The sequence below is a fragment of the Trematomus bernacchii genome, unplaced genomic scaffold, assembly GCF_902827165.1.
Source record: "Trematomus bernacchii unplaced genomic scaffold, fTreBer1.1, whole genome shotgun sequence".
Classification (NCBI taxonomy): domain Eukaryota; kingdom Metazoa; phylum Chordata; class Actinopteri; order Perciformes; family Nototheniidae; genus Trematomus; species Trematomus bernacchii.
Genome location: NW_022987620.1, coordinates 119,225 through 141,129, shown reverse-complemented (window position 1 = coordinate 141,129; position 21,905 = coordinate 119,225). Strand labels below are relative to the sequence as shown.

The 21,905-nt window shown below is 39.2% G+C and overlaps 1 protein-coding gene across 1 annotated transcript in view; it reads right to left on the bottom strand.

The window, feature by feature from the left end:
• Positions 1 to 3,688: 3,688 nt before the first annotated feature.
• The window catches only part of LOC117484251 (solute carrier organic anion transporter family member 3A1-like), a 66,650-nt gene continuing 48,433 nt past the window's right edge, over positions 3,689 to 21,905 (bottom strand). Inside the window, 6 exon segments of the mRNA XM_034132718.1 lie at positions 3,689 to 5,376; positions 7,220 to 7,284; positions 11,987 to 12,159; positions 18,254 to 18,389; positions 19,415 to 19,613; positions 19,770 to 19,934. Of these exon segments, the coding sequence (XP_033988609.1) occupies positions 5,000 to 5,376; positions 7,220 to 7,284; positions 11,987 to 12,159; positions 18,254 to 18,389; positions 19,415 to 19,613; positions 19,770 to 19,934 (1,115 nt within the window). The 3' untranslated portion in view covers positions 3,689 to 4,999.

Sequence of the window (21,905 nt, the reverse complement as noted above, 5' to 3'; positions counted from 1 at the left end):
TAAACTCAAGACGTTTGGAAGAAATATGAATCCCCCCCAATCTAAACACCCATGGTGTCAATACTCTACAGCCATACATTCTGTAATTAACATTTTCTTCTGTCTATTGCCGCTTTAAAATAAGCATGGTAATTGTCACTATGCCTGAAAAGAGCCACAATGACTCTATGGCTGCAGAACTGTTTAACACAACTTATCATCTTGACGTGTTAACATTATCTAGTGAAAATATTTCTGGCTGGTTTGACAGTGTACAGTAGGTGTCCCGTGGGTGAATAATTGATGGGATTCATGCATACTAAATATGAAAACTGATATTTCAATGGTGTGAAAACCACCTCTCAGTGACAATGAGTTTCAGCAGGAAATCATCATAGTTGTGAGGCAAAAGAAAATGTTTTTTTAAAAACAAAAATAGTATATTTAATGTATTTACAATAAACATACAATCATGTAATCTTTTTCAAGAAATATACAGAACATAAAACAGCATATCTAAAAATCTTTAGGTGATGTTTTCTTATTTCAATGCCCTTTTATTTTCAAAGGTCCCCTGCAAAGAGCCATGAAATTCACACATTGAATATCACCCACAACATAAGCAAACACATCACTCGAAAACCGTCACTAACATGGTTAGCACGTGGTTTCACTTTAATCAAAGGCAACATGCTGCCTAAAGGCTCAAACCAAAGGTTTATCTGTCTTCATACGAAGAGTTTGCTGTCAAAATAACATCCGTCATTTAAAAAAAATTGACCATTCGTAATAAATAAATGATCGCAACAAAAACAAATTATGGGACTATTTACAGGTTAATTCTCCATTGATGTTAAAACGTCTCTTGAATGATAAAGCTCAGGACTTTTTTTGCCCAGAAATGTCGTATTTTGGCAGTAAACTCTTCATATGCCCATACTTCTGTCACTAAAGATTCCGCTATAAAAGTCAACCTGCTGTTACCACCAGGCAAGGTCATCAAAAGAGAATAATGAGAAAAATAGGATGTAAAAAAACATTTATGCTCCAAAGTTATTTTCTCATCACAAGGCAAAACAGTCCTATCGCCGCAGGTGAATACAAGGTCAAGCGAGCGCCGTCACACTGGCCAGCGCGTTAGACAGACCTAGAATATGTTGGCTTTTTCTTTGCAAGTGTTGAATATTACACTGCACAGGTTGATATGGCACAACATCAGGAAGTCTCAGAGTAGAGCTCAATATCCAGGCACAGGTGCAAGACTGCTATCAGTGAAGATCGGCAGATTTCTCTACAGTCAACCTCATCTACTTTACAATGTCAGGCGGAGGCTCAACATTGGTGCCACTTGTTTCAAGCAAAGTTTTGTTTTTAGTTGGACCAAAGCAACAAACAGTTATCAGCTTTCTCTGATGGAAAGAGAGATTAATCTAAAGTAGACAATACCTTCACTAGTAGAAAAGTTCTACATATTAACAGTTATTACACCCTAAATAATATGGTTTTCTAGACCCATATACAATACTTTATAGGCAATATGTTTTTGGGACACTTTTTGTATGATATGGTGAAAGTAAGTGGAGGGATATCACAGCTAGGCTACATACAGCTGGAGGATCTGCTCTGAGCTCCAGCGTGGTAAAGACAAAGTTCTCTGCAGGACATTACAGAAACACTTCTATGTTGTCTTGGGCACTTGTATGGCACTATTATGTACAGAGGAGTCAGCACTATGACACACTGGACATTACAGATATCAAAGACAGCGCCACCTGTTGGGGGTTACGGAGGAGGAGCTGGTGGCCAGCTGGTAATGTTACTTAGCATCCTTAGAAACTCTCTTTGTAATTGTTTGTACATCCTAGCAAAATGTCCTGCTGTCCTGTATGTCCTGCTAGGAGCCAATCTTCCCATCAGTCCAAATCTTTGCCTGGAAACTGTTTCAAAAAAATAATCAGTGCCCGAAAAATCATTCCATTTTAAGTATTTAAGTTTTACTACTATGCTTAAAATCTGTATGTATACTCTCTTTGTTCACATCACAGCAGGCAGACAGTAGTCTGGTCTGGCATGGCTCTGTGTATGTCCACTGTTGATCTCCAACATTTTCTAACAACTGTCTTTTCCCCCCCATTTTATATATTATTTAATATTTATGATGCTGAAGCATCGTCAAAGTATAGTTTAAATCTTATACTATTTGTTAATTGAAGTGCTAAACTAAGAGCACATGAGTAGTTTGGATCGAAGATAAATTCCACAAAAAAAGTGCTCATAAAACTTGAGCGTTAGCATAAAATGAGACTGAATCATGGAACTTTAACTCAAAAGAATAGTCGGACATTTTAGGAAAATATGTTTTTTGCGAGCATTAGATAAAAAGATCCTCTCTCGTTCCTGAACGGTAAATATGAAGCTACTGCCAGTAGGTGGTTAGCTTAGCACACAGACGGAAAAAACTGTGGGAGGAAAGCTAGCTTGCGTCTGGTAACGAAATACACCTATAGTAGATTCAAAGCTAGTCTATTAAGACCTTATGTCTAATTTGTTCAACCTGAAAAAAAAAAAATGTATGATGGGTTTTGTGCATTAACTCATGGACAAGGCAGGCTAGCAATTTGCCTCTATTTACATTCGTTATGCTAAGCTAATCAGCCACTGACTCTAGCTTTATTTTTACCATACAAACATGAGATTGGTATTATCTTCTTGTCTAATACTGGGCAAGGGACTCACCATATTTCCCAAAATGTAAAACCACACCTTTAACCCCCACCTTTAACATCATAGGGAGTAAATATGGCGATGGTGAGTGGCTGGACAAAGGTCCATATTTTTGATGCAAAACATATTAGATACTTAAAAAGTAAGCCAAGAAAACCAATATAATCTCTATATAAACTGGATATGTCAGAAATCCGAATCCCAAGGAATTCGGCAAAAAAAAAAAATTCTGTTTAGACAATCACTGCAGTGTGAGTGATTATGAGTCAGCTGAGGTTCGCTAAAAATGTTCAACATCACAATGCAGTATGCATTATAAAGCTTTTCCATTGTCTAAAATAGAATTTGGAAGCCATTGTAGTTACATTACAATTTAACTGTAACCATGGCCGCCAAACCACAGAGTCTGTGCAGCTTAGTGACATACTGAATATTTATTTGTATCATTGCATGCATTACCAGCATGCTTTAAATGAACTAATTCTGGCTGGACACTGTGCGTCATGCTGTGCTGCGTCTGCTGACAGCTAGCCCATCACCATCATCACGTCTCAGTGCCCTGACTTGGCGTTCCCCTTAAATGCCTTCACACTCTCAGTGTGTACGCACGTGTGAGCTTTGCTGCTGTAACTGATTCTATTTCTGAAGACCCCCTCCCCCACAGCCTCCACCTGCTCTGACCCCACTGCATCCAAGTACCCTGGAGAGTCTTATATGCAATGGTCCCTGTTTGTTATTTATCCTGGTGCTGTGTATTCCATGTATTGCTGCTGCGGGGGGGTGTCCCCAGGAGTAGAATACCACGACCAAGTAAAACTGTATTTCTGTCTCATTTTGTGAGTGTTCCTGGCTGGAGTTATAACGGTTCTACGGGTCTCATCGGTGAGAGTGGTGAAACTGAATGTCACAGGTTCAGTTACTGAATCGACATTCATTGTTTGACAACCAAACCCCTGTTTCCTCTCTCATAGTCCATTGCTTTTAATATCGTAAGCTAAACACCTAGAATTTCTTTGTTAAATATATTTACTTTTAGAAGTTGGACCTAATTTGTATACATTTTAAAGAGAAAAGACTGACTATAAATAAATGCTGTGAAGTAAAATACAAATAAAAACAGTCTTGTCCAGCATTCATAGTAAAACTCCACACTATGGCACAGTAAAGGGATAATTAATACATACTAAGTCAACACTCTTCTACCTTCCACAGATCCTAAAATACCCTCTAGAACAATGCAGGCCAATTACAGTGAAATGTATCGAAAAACACTCTTTATCATTATTTTTTAAATCTGAGCAATATGTGCAACTCAAAGTGAAGAGTTTTGTTCCAAAATGAGATATCCACCCTTTGAGGCACCATGGCCTCTGCTCTTGCCAAATAAAAATCAGTTTCTGAAATCTATAAATATTGTTGTTGTATAAGATATAACAATACATGATTTATGAAACTGTCATTAATCTTCCATTAATTTGGTTTGTTTTTAATGAAGAAGGTTCCATAATATACATTATATTTACTTTCATATGTTGCCCATTGCTTTATTATTTCCCCATTATTCTAAATTATTCCTTCCTACTTATACTTCTTGTTGCTTCTTGCTTAATGTGTTGTGCTCCTGCATTGGCCTCTGTAATCAATGCATATCTCTCTTTCATTATTTGTGAAGTTAAACAGCTGAGTGAGATCTGTATGTCTGAAAAAGTGCTGCAAACATGAGCTGAAATATGATCAGCTAATGATAAACGCCGAAGCTAAACTGCAATCATTTCCATCTGTCATCAGACCTGAGAGGTACTTCCTTCTTAAAGGAAAATAAACTGTCTAATAAAGCTTATGAAAATAACACATTTCAGATTGCTGGTTCTCAAAAAGCTCTTATCTCCTTATAAATCTGAACCTAATGACTGCAATTTTAACCGAGCTGTTAATGAAGTTGAACTAAAGAAGATGTCTGAGGGGCGTGCTGGCTGATTAGTGGTGTGATTAATTAACTGCTGAGTCATTCCTTTCCCAAAGTCAATCTGTATTCTACTGCCAAATTAAGTTATGTGAAAAGCAAAAAAAAAGAGAGTCAGTTTATGACAAAAAAGGACCAGATATCTGTATTTTAGCAAAAAAGTGCAATGAGGATATAGAGCATTTTGGGAACATCTCTTAATTATTTTTAATATGTCTGATGTTATACTGTAGTTGAGAAGACCCTTACTGAGAACATTCTTCTACACTGATACGACACATCAGATTAGTTTCACATTAACCACCTCAGCTCCAGTCCCGGTGCAGACCTCCACTATAAAACGGACTCCATGTTGTCACTCATATCTTGGTCCTCCAGGTTGTAAATTAACTTTGTCCTGTTGGCTGGGTTCTGGGTGATCTCCTTGCCCAAATTGTCCAGAGTCACATTGGAGGCGAAGAGTTCGGTGGGCGTGAGGTAGCCCTCACTGTTCTTGATGTATTTCCTGTAGTTCTTTCTCAAACACTGCCACGTGGTGGCGTACAGGATGAAGGCAGAGGACTTGAGGGCGATGGCGATGCTGACGTACAGGTGCCTGTAGGCCACGTTGTCGTACAGCATACAGGCTCCCTTCTCCCCGCAGACAGAGCTCCAGAACAGACAGGTGGAGTCGATGCCCATGCCGAAGATCAGAGGGGGGGGGATGAAGCCTGCAGGAGGAGAGGATGGTGCACAGAGAGCAGGTGAGGAGTTCAACAAGCATAGCATTTACATGTGTCTTATATCCAGACAGATGAGGTTAGTTTTAAAGGGGCCCTTCAATGCTCTTTCCAGGTTCATATTTGTATTCTGTGCCTCTACAGCAGTGCTTCTCAAAGTGTGGTCCGTGAGTGCCCCCTAGTGGTCCGTGAGTATATTGGTAACATTTCACATTTGAAATAAATAAATACATTTAAGTTTTCCGCACTCTCGCAGGAATATCTCCGCAATGGAGCGAGCTTAAGTTTTTTCAGGAGATTTGTAATCTGTTCTAGAAAAACGATGTGTTTTGGGATATTTGTGGAGTTAAGTGGTCCGCGAGTGTTTTTTTATTGGTTAAGTGGTCCTTGGTATGAAAAGGTTTGAGAAACACTGCTCTACAGTTACATGCTTTAATGTACAAAAAGCAGGATAAGAAATATAAAGATATGTCTTATCCTGCCTGTGCCTGGAAAAAAAACTCCCTCTGTAGACCATTTACATGCATAAAAACCTATATAACACACTACAGGAAAGGGAAAACCCCCAAAAGCATAATAGGGCTTGTTTAAAGGAAATCCCCAATTTTGAATGGTTGAGTCTTTTTTAATCATTCAATCAGGGCAAACTCTTTTTAATGAAATCAGTGAAAAGGAATTTGAAAGGCTAAACGCCAACAAACACAAACCCGGTTTGAAGCTGATTTGTTGTTACATCTACAATGATGTTCACTGTACTGCTCATGGAAACAGTCCAAGGACTTTTTTGCTCATGGAAACAGCCTAAGCACCCTCTGAGAGACCTTCTAGCATTTAAAGGAGAGTAAATGCCAAATATTCAGCCATTAAAACCCAAATGGCACAAGGTAACCAGAGAAAGGTGCATAACATTACTTTAAGGTTTCAACGCTTCAAGGTAAGTGTAGAAGCGGTTTTGTGTCGTAGGATTTAGTGGGGGATTATATTTGATTGCATAGTAGAAACTGAGAATACATCGGCATGTTAGCTTTCATTCAAGACGTCATATTAAAGTTACCAAGATATTGTGTTAGACAAAAAGATGAAATTATTGAATCTGTATTTTATTTATATTGAATTCTGACTATTGTATTTTACAACGTTCTGGATTTATACGTACGTTTGTATGTTGACACTAGAACCGCCAGAGGTCGCTGTATACCTAAAACCGCCAACGGGTCAAATGTACCCACTATTGATTTTCAAGGTACAATTTTATTTTATTTATCATGTAGAACAGTGAGTTTTGATCGCACAGGGATGAAACTTATACCAATATCTATCTATCTATCTATCTATCTATCTATCTATCTATCTATCTATCTATCTATCTATCTATCTATCTATCTATCTATCTATCTATCTCTCTCTCTATCTCTCTATCTATAAGGAATAGCAGTAGACAAAAGGCGTTGCTATAGCAACAGGTCATGTTTACGCTGCATTTTCTATGAGGTAAATATTACCCACTGGCGGATATAGGTATAAATGGCAATTATTTTGGCAATTTTTTCAATCTGACTTCATATTGACAATTTTTAACAACAGAGTGTGCTACATAACACCCTTTCAGGAAAAGTCACTTGAATATTTTATTGAAAAAAAGTTACATACAATCAAAAAACAGCTGCGGGTCAAATTGACCCGTTGGCAGTTCTATTGTTAAGATCACACAAGTCAGAAACAATCCTTTGCAGCCACAACTGGAATCTAATTCTACATATAGTATCATACTAAGACTATAAGTTAGCCTAAATGAGCAGACATGAAAAATAGAAGAATATAATAAATGCATTACCTATCAGTCTCAGGAGTAGGAACAGAACTCCAAGGGCGTAAGACTTCAGCTCTGGATTTACAGTTCTGAAAACAAAGACAGGAATGAGCATAATTGTATTGTACTGCTGAATAAAATAAATAAATCTGTTTATTCCTGTCTATAAATGAATAAGCAGTATATAAAAAAAGTAAAAGTAGTCATTCCAGATTAGCAGCTTTTGGTACCACTTTACAATAAGACTACCCTTATAAAGGGTTTACGAATAGTTTGTAATTCATTTATTAATTAGGTTGTGAGCACTTTATAAATCATTAATAAGCTTTTATAAGACATGAGATAAACAGGGCAACTGTGACTGGTTGCTTGCCAAATAGTGAGCCCACATTTATCTCTACTGCTAAGCCTTATATTGGCTACTTAGCTTACTTCGTCTTCTTCATCAGCCAGCATCCTTGGTATCTGTTGTTCACTGAGTTGATTCTCCCCCCTTCCATCTTGATGTTTCTTGGCATCTCTTTGTGACCATTTATGAATGAGTTACTAACATTTATAACTGCCAAAAGGGAGCCTTATTGTAAAGTGTAAAACACATTCCCATTTATTAATGAGTAATAATAACCATTTATAAATGGTAAAAGGGAGCCTTATTGTAAAGTGTAAAACAAATCACCATCTTTTGATGAGTCACTAACATTTATAACTACTGAAAGAAAGGGTGCGTTGTTTTTAAGTTTCATACACATGTCCATTTATGAATGAGTTATAACATTCACGCTGACCTAATACACATTTTTCACATGAAATGCAAAGTAAGATGCAACAGAACCAAGCAAAACATTTTATTCACACATGAAGAAAATTAGGACTCAAAGTAATGACTGTTTAGTATGACTGATACACATATTTAAACATAAAAGCTTTTCTCAGACATAAATGAAAGACTTGGTAAGACATAATGGTACTCAGACTGGAAAGGCTTTGTGTATATTCTTGAACAAGCGTCCAAGCAGTCCATCAGGGTGACCAGAGCCAAGCCAAGATGACCATTCAAGAACCTTGAGGTGTTCCTCCAACAAACTCTCTGTACGGTTTCCTCTCAGTCTACGGACATGTCCTTTGACGGTCGACCTAGCTCTTTCATTATGTTGGGTATGATTGCCGTCTGGGGGTTCACAAACACCTGCTGTGGTTTATGGTGTAGTGGTTGTACCCCATGTTACTCAGCACTCTCCTGTATGCCCTCCACTCATCACTAATAATGCTACTTCCTGACTTAACATGCCGTCTAATCAGAGGGACAAGGTGGCATCTTGATCGTTTCTCCACTAGTTTCAACACTAGTCTCCGCATTTTGTCTTTAACTCCCATCATTCCGAAGACCCATTTCTTCCTTCTCCAGGTATGTCCAAAGCGTCCACGTGCATAATAACTAAAAAGACATCATAACATCATCTTAGTTAACAACAAAATGCACACAAATTACAATAACAATTGTTGCACATCATGTTTCAAAATGCCATACTTGTTTATTAGGTGCATTGTATAACATCATTTAAGGATAATTATACAGTAATGGTCCATATTGATTTTTATTTTGTATTCTCTTGTACAAGAAAGCCCAGTCTATAACTGCCGAACATAGGAACTGGGTACAGTACCTTCTCCCAGACACAAATACTCAAATAAAATAGTTTACTTTATCAGCATTGGTATTACCAATGCTTACTATTTATTTGATACCAATTTGGTAATACAATTAATAAAAAGAACAAGGTTTGGGTTCGTTCTTCAAAGATGACTGTGACGTTAACGTGTAAGCTCAATAATGAACTCCAGCTCAACCAACCATATTGTAATATCTAAGTAATCATCTTGAAATATGACATTAATATTTGTAATATACACACATCTTATTGTGAGGTTAATTTCACATACACTAGGCCGCTCTTCAACACTACTTTGACATTAGCTTGTCTACATAATCGATCATAGCAAATTAAAATTAACCTTAGCAATGCATAAAGTTACCTACCTAATAAAATATCTCTCTAAGTTACAAGGATGACCTTATTTTACCAACCTCAAACAGAAGCCGCTTGTTCTACAGTATTATCCCACTTAATGCTTAACACTTCTCGATTACATTTTAACTTGGAGGCTACGATTAGCATCGTTAGCACAGATGTAGCTACCACTTGCTTACTACATGCTAACCCAAGCCAAACATTCATTAACGTTAGCTGACTAAAAACATAAGCAACACATAAATAAAGTACTCGAATTTCACTTACCGCAAAACCGCATTCATGCACCGTCTGTTTTAACCGCAAAGCGAGTCACAATAGTCCGATCTAAGCATGAAGAATAGTCCACAAGGCACCAGTACATGAGCACAACAAACACGGCCGAGTTCAAGTTATGTTCCCCGGATGAGCTGAGCAGGCAGAGTCCCTGTAGCATCACGGAGCTGCTAGCAGAGAGACAGGAAGCTTACAACAGCAGTCACTGGACAGAGCTGTCACTCAATGTGACCACGTCCTAATTTATGCATAACTTTAAGGCTTAATATAACTTAAACAAATTATAAATGGTTGTAACTCATTAATAAATGGGAATGTGTTTTACACTTTACATTACATTACATTACATGTCATTTGATAGACGCTTTTATCCAAAGCGACTTACATACATTCAGTACTGTTGACAATCCGCACAGGAGCAATTTGGGGTGAAGTGTCTTGCCCAGGGACACAACGACATGCTGACTGAAGTGGGACTCGAACTTGCTACCCCCTGATTCGAAGTCCAGCACTCTATTCACTTAGCCACAGCCGCCACACTTTACAAGGCTCCCTTTTGGCAGTTATAAATGTTAATTACTCATAAATAAATGGTCATAAAGAGATGCCAAGATACATCGAGATGGAAGGGGGAGAATCAACTCAGTGAGAAACAGATACCAAGGATGTTGGCTGATGAAGAAGACGAAGTAAGCTAGGTAGCCAATATAAGGCTTAGTCATCTTGCCAAATAGTGAGCCTGTGTTGACGTATGAAAACTATGTTAGAACTGGTTTATAAATGGTTCTTAATGATTAATAAAGTGTTTACAACCTAATTCATAACCTAATTATAAACCGTTTATGAATCCTTTATAAGGGTAGTCTTATTGTAAAGTGGTACCGCCCATTTTATAATCACCATCATACACTATTACTAAAATACAACACGATTCCTTCAATAATGTGCTCATCAAAAAATTGGGCTAATTTAATGTGATTTATAAACGGCTGTGAATCTTAAACAATAATATATATAAACACTTTTTATCAGTTAATTATATAATTTTTTTTTATCAAGAGCCTTAATCTACGGAGCCCCCTGGGGGACATGGAGAAGAAGAAAAAAAAAAAAAAGAAGTTTTGCGACATATCGCAAAACCCCTTTGCGAGATCTCGCAGAACTTTTCCTTTAGCTCAATGTACTTCCTGGTCAGTTCAACAACACAGAAACCACAACAATGGAGCGGTTCATCGATTTTACTTTGAGCTTGGCCTTAAATATAAAGATATAACATCAGTGCTTGGCAATAGGCACGGGTTTCACATAAGTGAAAGACACCTCAAGAGAACACTCAGGGCGAGGGGACATGCACGTCGCAAAGCATACTCTGAGCTGAGTTATTGACAGATTCGAATTTCGCGGATCAATAACTCATGAACATAACGTTGTAAAAACACAAACAACATGACTTTACAATCATAGCAAGGTAGACAACGAGCTACAGAGTCGTTTTTATCAGAACAGTTCGATACGCGCCGTCATCCGAGCTAAACTTCAAGAATTGGTCACAATCTGCAGCTGGAGGAGGGAGAGGAGTGCTTAGGGACCGTCTACAAACTGCAACGGGGTTTTGCGTTATCTCGCAAAGGTTTTGCGATATCTCGCAATACTTTATTATTTTTTTCAGATTATAATTTTTTTCTTCTCCATGTCCCCTAGGGGGCTCCGTATTAATCTATATGAAAGTAATACCTACAGTTATAAAAATGTTTTATTGGAGTTAAAAGTAATAATTCGAAGAATTAAAAAATAGCACTAAATATACATACTTCAGTATAGTAACTCAAAATCCTACTCAAATACAGTACTTTAGTAAATGTACTTATTTACTTTCCACTACTTTCTGTACCAGAGGTGGGAGAAGTACTAGGATTCTTTCTTAAGTAAAAATAGAAATACTATCATCTTAAATAATGTCTAAATTAAAAATTGAACTTAAGTAGAAGTACAAAAGTATTATAGGCAAATTGCATCAAAGTAAAAGTACTCTTCATGCAGAATGGCTCTTTTAACAGTATTATGGAACATTATTATTCAGCTTTCATCACCAACAATTATATCTTATAATTTTAATGTTGGACTTAATTATTTTTGAAATGCTGGGTGAATTAGCAGAATAGTAGTGCATCATATCATATACGCATACCATGTGTTTTTATTTGAAAAACGTATCTAATTACTATGAGAGTTAAATAAATGTAGTAGAGTAAAATGTAAAAATGTTGCCTCAAAAAATGTTGAATGAGTAGAAATATAAAGCATCCTAAGATAAAAGTACAAGTATGGAAAAATAGTACTTACATACTATACTTCAGTAAATGTACTTTGGTACTTTCTACCATTGCCTGTGCCAAAGTGACTTCCTCATGGTCCCTTGGAGCAGACACACATGTCACCAGCTCCCTCTGGTGGGAGCTCTATGAACAGCAACAGGTCTCCTCACCTGATGAGGATGATGACAGAGGGGGTCTGGGCCATGGCTCCGATCATGCTGCACACACAGATCACACACAGGAAGGTGAGGAAGGCCTGCTGACAGCCCGGACTGGGACACTTCCCCGGCAGAGCCACCGCCTCCTCACTGGAGCTGGATATACACGTGCAGCTGGTCAGGTTCTGACACGAGGACGAGAGAAGAGATCAAAGTGTTGTTATGGAGATCTGCTGCACTGTGTGTATGCTTCCTGTCTTAAAACTTAGGCGCGTTCACACCAAGTACTTTTCCCACAATAGTTCATGAGAACTCAGTTCATGAGAACTCTTTTAGTTCTGATGAACTAAAGCAGATCGCGTTCACACCAAAATGAGTTCCTGGGGGTGGATTAGGCAAATGAAGCCGCTGACGTCACTTCTTCTTCTTCTGCTTTGGCAGGCCGCAAACAACTTCACGGCGAGTACAGTAGGTGGCGGTATGCACCTTAAAGTTGCAATCCGCCAAAAAACCGAGAGAAGAAGAAGAAGAAAAACCTCCCGCGTATACTGCCACGCCCACCTGCTGTATATGAGGCGTCTGTTTACCTTCCGACCTCAGACATGAGCTTCGTCTGAGTTATTTAAGCAAACACAAATACAGATCGTCGACCAGTCAAATGCAATAGCAATGCTGATTCGGAGGCGACGGCGGTTAAGAAGGATTGACAAAAGGATTGGACGACGACATGCACGCGCTATGGATTGCGTAACCTGTGTGAAATGAATAAACTGTGCCAGGTGTGACGTATGCACAGTAAATAGGCTCAGCAGTTAACACACCTTTATTATATATCCTCCTGAGAGCAACTGCATCTGTCTGCCATGAACCCTACAGAAACCTACGTGTTAGTTTTGGTTCCCTTACTCACAACACTGGTAATTACAAAATTAACCATTTCTCTTTCTATAAATAAATAGTGCTTGTGTTGATGGACGCCATTTTGAAATACAATGAAATACATATTTGGGGTGGGACACAATAAATAAAGCTTCGCCAGTTTATAACCGATGAAACATGATGGTATCAGAATAATCACTTACATGTGATGTATAGGATGCTACACAGGTCACTGTAAAGATAAAGTGTCAGAGGAGAAATAAGCAAGCTTAGTTACTCCAGGGAGAATGTCCTTGTAATTAGTAATTGTAAGTCGCTTTGTATAAAAGCGTCAGCTAAATGAAATGTAATGTAAAATGTAAGATACAGGCTCTGTTTAATCGCCATGTAGGTTCTCTTTTATTGCACACTCAAGACAATATCAATAACGGCATCACGCTGTCCCAGGTGTGTCGTATGCATGTAAATACAAGTTAAAAGTTTTAGTGTAAATAGAAGTTAACATTTTCAATATAAAATAGAGTGTCAGTAGTATCAAAAACAATATATATATATAAATAATAACAATATTAGGTAGGCTCAGCAGCAGACACACCTTAGTGCAAAGTGAAGTGTCAGTATTAATAACAGTGGCATATATATATATAATCACAATAACACAAAATGAACTGTCCCAGGTGTAGGCAATTTGGGGTGAAGTGTCTTGCCCAGGGACACAACGACATGCTGACTGCAGTGGGGTTTGAAGCTGTGCTCCCCTGATCCGAACAACAACGCACTAATCCACTGCACCACGCGCCTCCCAACAAGTCATTGTACAGTTTATCAACGACGACAAGTTTTTCTTTATTTTTTTTATTGAAGTCCTGTTGGATTTAATCAGCTCGCTTAGCACTGCCAGAAGCCCAGCCTGAAAGGTATTTTGTTGTTTTGTTGCTCCACCTGGCGCGCAGACACCTCCACCTGGCGCGCAGCCTGGCACGCCGCCGAGTCAGCATGGCACGCCGCCGAGTCAGCACGGCGCGGCATCACCATGAGCAGCTGGTCGTCCGATTCCTGGGCCTTGTGTGAATGCAGCAGCCGTTCGTCGTGCATCTCCTTGGCACGCAGGTCCTCATTCTCCTGGCTGACCATGGCACGGCGGTCCTCCATCGCCATGATGGTGTCAAGGAAGCTGTCATCCCCTGCCCGCTTTCCTAAGAGGAGAAATAAGTAGGTTGTCAACAGAGACAACATTGGACATGATGCAGGCAGGGACAGTGTACAAAATGCAGGTGTAAAGTAGAAGATAAGATAGGATCGGATCAAATAATATCAAAAATAAATAAATATCAAAGTGCCCTTATTTATTGTTTTGTGCTTAATGTATGCTTGAACTTTGTTTTATAGGGATTAGTGGACATCAGTTCGATGCGTAACTTTCTTTCAAGGCCAGAGTAGTTACAGTGTAAGTGGATTGACATCTAACATAACATGGCTGAGTAAAATTATAACAATCAATAAAAAAAAAGGAAAAATTACATTTTTACTTAAATGTGCAAAATATTAGAACATCAGTCTTTGTGGCATGCAGGTAATCAACAGTTTAAGCTTTTACCATTAACATGTCGAATTAATGTTGCAAATGACACATGAAATTATAGCTACTACAATGTAAGTTATTGTTTATCTCTATTCATTCACTGTAGCCACAGAGGTAGCATGCTAATTGCTAACGTTATATTATCGTTTTATCCCGGAGGGGAAAGCTCACTAGTTTCCAATCCAGAGAGAAACACCTCGCCTGAAACACACGATTAGTGCCATGAGTTAGTGAAGCAAATTACAGAACATTGCACACTTATTCACAAGTCAAAAGTTTTTTATAGCGGCCGAGAATAGCTAGCGAGCTAGCTAGATGTTATTAGCTAGCTCGGTTCCAGCCTGCTAACAGTGTTACCCAATTCAACCTAGCATTGCTAACTCGATCTACCGAGCAAATAAAAGTACATCTGAGACCAGTATTGTGCAGATTAAAACAGTGCATTGCATGTAGTTCATTTTACCTTCGTCGTGGTCCCTGCATGACTGCGCTGTGGACGGTTTCCAGGTCTGCTAACTTTGCTGAGCCACGGAAACGGCCTTCAGTAGAAGCTTCTGGATCGCGTCCTCCGAGTAAATCGGCAGAAGCGCCGACACATCCTCATCACTCCACCGCTCCGAGGATTTATTTAGTGTTGCTATAATAACTGCTTTCACAAAAGTAATCTCTTCGTTGGTGGCTGCGGCGCTGAGCTTTTAATGTGAGAAAATACAATGGCGGCCTTCAAAAAACATTCAGAGACTCACGGGGCGTGGTTTGCATTCCGCACAGCCAATCACACGTATGAACTTTTTTATCCCACGTAAGTCCCTGCTCTCGAGCAGGGACTGAAAATGGCGTAAAAATGGTTCTGATGAACTAAACGCAAATATACAACACACTCTCACTCCATAAACGTCCAGGAGCGACGCTTGGTCAGGGTCCCGAGGCGTGCAGTTGGGACGCTCCTAGGCTCCTTCAGCTTCATAAACAGACGCAAATAGCTTTCAACTGATTGCAATGTATTCCCATCTGTGGCGGGATTTGACGCTCATGGAAGCACGGCATTCGTTTGTGTCGGAGGCTGTTAAAGGCAATGTGAGCGTCCATTCCCATTGGATAACGGAGAATTGTACACCCGGAAGTAAGTATTCCCCTTACTGTCGATTGATTTGACAGTGATATCTCCACTACTCATCAACTCAAAAACACCAGATTATCCTTGTTAATTAAACGACATTGATAGGTTTTAGTGTGTGTACAATGCTTTTGTCACGTTTTTCCCTTCAATTCTGAGAAACAAGTAGTTTTCTATGAGTTTTGGATGGCCGAAGACATTACATTACCCACAATCCTCTGGTTAAAGCACGTTATTGCATTTTATAATTTTATTATTAGATATTAATAGGAGGATGTGCCAAACAGACAACTTAATAAGGCTTTATTTAAACAAGATTAGAAAATCTTGAAATCTTGAAAGGGATGTGCAAAATAGTCATTATATACAGTCTTTAATTAACTATTAGTAGAGAATAACGACGAGTAAAGAATATACTTTATAGGGATCCTATTAATATCTAATAATAAAATTATAAAATGCAATAACGTGCTTTAACCAGTAGGTGTCCCTTTCTATCAGCTGTGTACCATTATGGCGTAAATACAGCCTATCTACCAATTGGATCAAATATAAAAGTCAGCCGAATTAGTGTTGATACTGCAAGGAGACATATTGTGTGAAAAGAAATGTAAGATGTTGTTTAATTGCTTATATATTTAAGATCCACGTTAAGTTTTCAGTTTTGGCGGCAGTTCCTGTTTATCTAGAAGTCTTGTCACCAGAGGCCTGTACTACGAAGCTGGTTCAACTTAACCTGGATATGTTGGAGTTAGCCGGTTGGCCTAAGCCAAAACATACGCGCTGGCGCTAAGCTGTACTACGACGCCGGTTATCAAGTGGATCGCTCAAGCCAGCCGTGTCCTATCTAGTTAGGTGCGCGTTCACATGAAAGGGGTGGTATTTGGAGCATTCGACCAATCTCAAACACGGACAACCGTACTGACAGCGCAGCGTCATACTTCCTGAATGAAAAGTGAACTTTAATATTAGTCAAATATGAAGAAGTTAAACTTTAAACATCCATGTCTTAAACACTTTATCCAGGATAAAAGCCACATAGCTGCACCTGCAAGGTGAATACAGCTGGTAAAAGAATGGATCTGACTTTAATTAGGAGAATTTGACTCGAGTGTTTCGTCAATTTAATGTGTTGCTTAAAATAATACTTCTGCATACAGTATGTGACACTGTGAGTGTTGCACGGCCAGATACGGCTCAGCTGACTCAGATAAGGAAATATATGATACATTATGATGTGATATGATATGAATGATAATGGCACACATCGACGTCTGCACTCACAGTGCCGCGGACTGTACTTAATGTTACTCTGATCCGGTTACTTATGTCGTGGCAGATATTTAAGTAAGCTTTCTTAACGCTAATATTATAATAGTCAGATTGCTCTGAAGATGGGAGGGGATATTGTATTAATTTTCACGTTCACACAGTCAGTTGATTTTGGCCGGCTGTCTTTCCTGCAACGGCAGTTTTTCTGTATTTCCTCTATCCTGTAATATTAATTGATAGCTTTAAACTCCGCACACGGAGCTCTGATTGGTCAGCAGGCGGTGCTTTCACTGAGTTGATCTCTTAGCCTGCCACCTAACCTGCTTCGGAGCAGGTTTGCCGCTCAGCATAAGTTACCATGGAAATCTAGCCTGCTAAAAAGAGAACCAGCGTCGTAGGACCGGAAAGCCCGAGATTTCCCTGAATTTAGCCGGCTAAGCGAAAATCCAGCTTCGTAGTACAGGCCTCTGGGCTCTATAAATAGAGTTAACTACGGCAGATATGTAATATTGAATGCAGCCGAAACGTGTATTATAATGCCGTTATGTGATGACTTTCAAAGAGAAAAGCAAGCACACTCGGAATAATGTATTATTTAATTGTTTTATACAGTCTATGGTTGCTACAGAGGATTGTCGGTAATGTAATGTCTTCGGCCATCCAAAACTCATAGAAAACTACTTGTTTCTCAGAATTGAAGCAGAAAACGTGACAAAAGCATTGTACACACACTAAAACCTATCAATGTCGTTTAATTAACAAGGATAATCTGGTGTTTTTGAAGAGAAAAGCAAGCACACTCGGAATAATGTATTATTTAATTTTTTTATACAGTCTATGGTTGCTACAGAGGATTGTGGGTAATGTAATGTCTTCGGCCATCCAAAACTCATAGAAAACTACTTGTTTCTCAGAATTGAAGGGGAAAACGTGACAAAAGCATTGTACACACACTAAACCTATCAATGTTGTTTAATTAACAAGGATAATCTGGTGTTTTTGAGTTGATGAGTAGTGGAGATATCACTGTCAAATCAATCGACAGTAAGGGGAATACTTACTTCCGGGTGTACAATTCTCCGTTATCCAATGGGAATGGACGCTCACATTGCCTTTAACAGCCTCCGACACAAACGAATGCCGTGCTTCCATGAGCGTCAAATCCCGCCGCAGATGGGAATACATTGCAATCAGTTGAAAGCTATTTGCGTCTGTTTATGAAGCTGAAGGAGCCTAGGAGCGTCCCAACTGCATGTCTCGGGACCCTGACCAAGCGTCGCTCCTGGACGTTTATGGAGTGAGAGTGTGTTGAAATATATCGTAGTTCTGATGAACTATTGTGGGAAAAGTACTCCGGTGTGAACGCGCTACTTGAGATGTCCAGTGTATAAGGTGCTGGTGACAGAGCTAATTTCAGTCCCTCACTCACTGGTTTGGTGCAGCCTGCGAAGCAGGCGGAGAGGTAGGTGACTCCGTTGGAGCCACAGACGGGGCTCACTGACGCGGTGTAGCAGTTACAGTTGTTGATGCACGCTGACTCAGGTCGCTGCCAGGACCGCAGCGTCCTACAGAGGGTCAAAGGTCACGTTAGAGAGCATATATATTTTTATTTTGTTTACATTTTATTGTTACACTTTGTAGTTGGTCTGTACATGTATATGGTGTATTCGACAGAGTGACTGATAAGTATCCACTTACTGTTTATGTTTTTTTCTACTGTTGATATATTTACTGTATATTTATGTTTATTCTCTAATTTACTTTATACTTATTTCATGTGCACTGCCTCATTGAAATGGGGACAAAAATAATTTCCAAAATTGGGATAAATAAAGCATATCTAATCTAATCTAATGTTATATATATATATATATATATCTATAATAATATTTACATCAAATAAAAACAACCACAGGATTTTCATGAAAATCTAACTTTTCTGTATCCAGATTTGTTTGTTTTTTCACTTTTGCATCGTTTTGACTCTGAACAGTCACGGCAAATGATAAACAAACTATATTCAACACAGCGCTTTTCCTGTTTTAGCGACCACTCTTAGCGCTTTACAACACAAACCGATTGCAATTTGGTTTGCTTGATTGGGATTGAGCATTTTGATATTTACCTATCACCTAAAGCTGCAAACAAATCAAGAAAGACATGGAAAATGCATTCATTACAATAAGGGACCTTTAACATCTTGAAATGTATGACCTTGGCTGAGATCTGCACTTTTAGTATTCAAAGATTATGTTCTGAATAATCAACCATTAAATCCTCACATCATAAAGTAACCAGGGATGTAAAAGTCAATATTTCCTTTCAGTGAAATGCGTAACATAACTTCAAGGTTTCAGCACTTCAAGTGCAGTGCTTATTGTAAGTTGTTTGGTCCCTTACACAAGACTTGAATTCTGAATTAATACATAAAAGGTATACATGTAAACAGAAATGCTAGAAGACATAGCTACATCCCCACTTTGTTTTTGGGCATAGTTTTAGTATCTATCATGTTTGAAGTCCAAATAAGGATATCCTGGGAGGAATATGTTTCTATAAAAAAATACATAAGTAGGTTGCCCCTGCTTACTCGTTGCCGTAGGCTACAGTAACCCCAGCGACAGGTCCGGTGTCACAGCCCAAGAACAGGAAAGAGACGTAGCAGGCGGTGGACACCAGGTTGACCATCATGGCCATGCGGACAGCGCCCAGGGCCGACAGGTTCAGCTTCTTCACCAGCAGCCCCCCGAGGAAGATCCCCAGACAGGCACAGGGGATGGCTGTCATACCTGGGGAGGGAGGGACGTGGATACGTTTCCAAAAAATATTTTGATAAAATGTGCCTGAGAGAAGGTTTCTGTTTTCACAAATGTATATTTTCATTTAGTTTGACTGTAAAAAAATAAGGTTCTCCATCATCTTAGACAAGATTATGCCCCGCCTACCTAGCAGCTGATTGGCCGAGGAGGTGGTGAGGTTGAACTGCTGCTCCAGGTATTTTCCCAGGAAGGCAGCAAAGCCAGCGACCACGGCGATCTCCATGCAGGCTGCCAGCGTGATGCAGCTGAACACCGGGTTGGACAGAAGGTGCCGGGTCACCCGCGGGATCACTGGTAGAATTGTGAAGAGAAAAGGAAAAAAGGGAGTTATAATTTCTGAGATTATTCATTAACCAAATATTTTTTTAAAGATTCAAAGGTTTATTGGAACAGGAAGTAATTCCTGCCAGTGGCCATCAAATAGGATGGTTGCGGTCTAATTGTCAGTTTAGCTTAGGAACCTTCCTAACGGAGTGAAATGACCCAGAAGTACCTCAGTGGCAGCCATGATAAGTGCCGTTCGAATTCTCCAGATGATAGGAAAGGAGCTTTGAAACTTCCTTTATAACCTCCTTTAGCTTAGGAAACACTGGACCTTCCTTTACGAAAGGAAAGGAGAAAAGGCTGTCCCACAATACCTTGCTGCCGCAACATTTACCGTGACACAACATTCGGCCGTTCACGGAAACAACCGATCGACAACTATTATACTGACGTTTAACACAGAGGTCAAGAAATAGTGGATAAGAATAGCCGATAGGAGCTGATTTTTGGACTATTTGACTGCAACCGACATCATTCCTGCAAGTGGTCATTAAACAGTCATTTTGAATTTTGTATGTATCTTGTTTCATTTAATTGTAGGATTTTATTGCACATTCTTACTTCTTAAGTATATGAATAAGTATTTTTTTAATTTATCTTTTATTTGAAAATGGATCAACTGCCATGAAATCCAATTAGCCGCCAGAATAAATTAAGTATTTCTGATGGAGAATTTTGCAATTTACACAATTGCTACACAAATGAGTTGGCAATGAAAAGTCCCCGACTTCTTCAAAAGTGCAACATACAATATAATTGAGACATAAAAAGAAAAATAGTAAATTCAGGAACGGGTACACTGTAAGAAAAAGTTTTTAGAGAGTACTTGAGTACCAAAGTGAGTTTGGCAATTTACTTGTCCGAATACATTTTTACAAAAATTGGGGCCACTGGAGTGTTCTTCTTCGCCATCGTTTTTTACATTTTCCCACGGTTCGTGAGCGGTAAGATTTTACTGCATCACACATAGGCAGTGGCGGCGCCAGGGTATGGCTGGGGTAGGCTACAGCCATACCAAGAAATGGCTTAGCCCCACCTTAGCCCCACCATGAAAAATGATGTTAAAGTAAGCAAAATAAAGTCTGCCAACTCGCGCGGAGTAAATTGCACAGACAGCAGTTAGTAAGATTGATTTCAGTGGCCACTTGTCTGGAAATACCGAAGACTTGAAACGCTTTTGAAAACTTTTGTCACGTAGTGATCGTCTTCTCAATAAAACATCTTTGATAATGTCTTCTGGTCAATGTTGCAGGAAGTCCCGACGGAGAATACTTTTGCTGTAGTACATCTCTATATACATCGATACAACATTACGTGTTGATAGAAATCAACACGTAATGAAATAAGAACCCACGGTTTGATGATTGATAGGTGTGTGGGCTGTCTTTCATTTTGACACGCAGGACAATGGGGGCTATCCACCCTTATCCACAATGTAAAGTAATTCACACAGCCTCTTCCCTCTTCTCTCTGTGAGGAGCAGCAGGTTCAGCTTTCAGAACAAAGTAACAAAAAAAAACCCAGACCCCCCTGCAGGGGTCGGGTTTTCAGCATGTCAACTCTTTCACCTGTGGGGAAATTGCAGGATTGGCTCCAGGTCGCCCTTTTTATTTACTACAAGACAAATGTACCTTTTTATTTCATACAGTTACATTTGGATTGAGACAGGGAAATAATCTAAACCTCACGCGTGGTGTTTCACTGTCAAGGGGGGCGATATAGCGTGTATGTAATTACATTGCAAATACTGACTTGAGCCCCACCACGTGTTTGGATTTTAACGATTCCGGTTATGCTTTTCGATTCCGGTTCCTTTCGGTTCTCGATTCCGGTTCTTTGAGAGGGTAAAAATAAGTCCCATGCCAATTTCACTGCGAGAAAAATCTGTATTCCTATTTACAAATCACTTCATACTGTTTAGCTTTGTTACGGTTATTG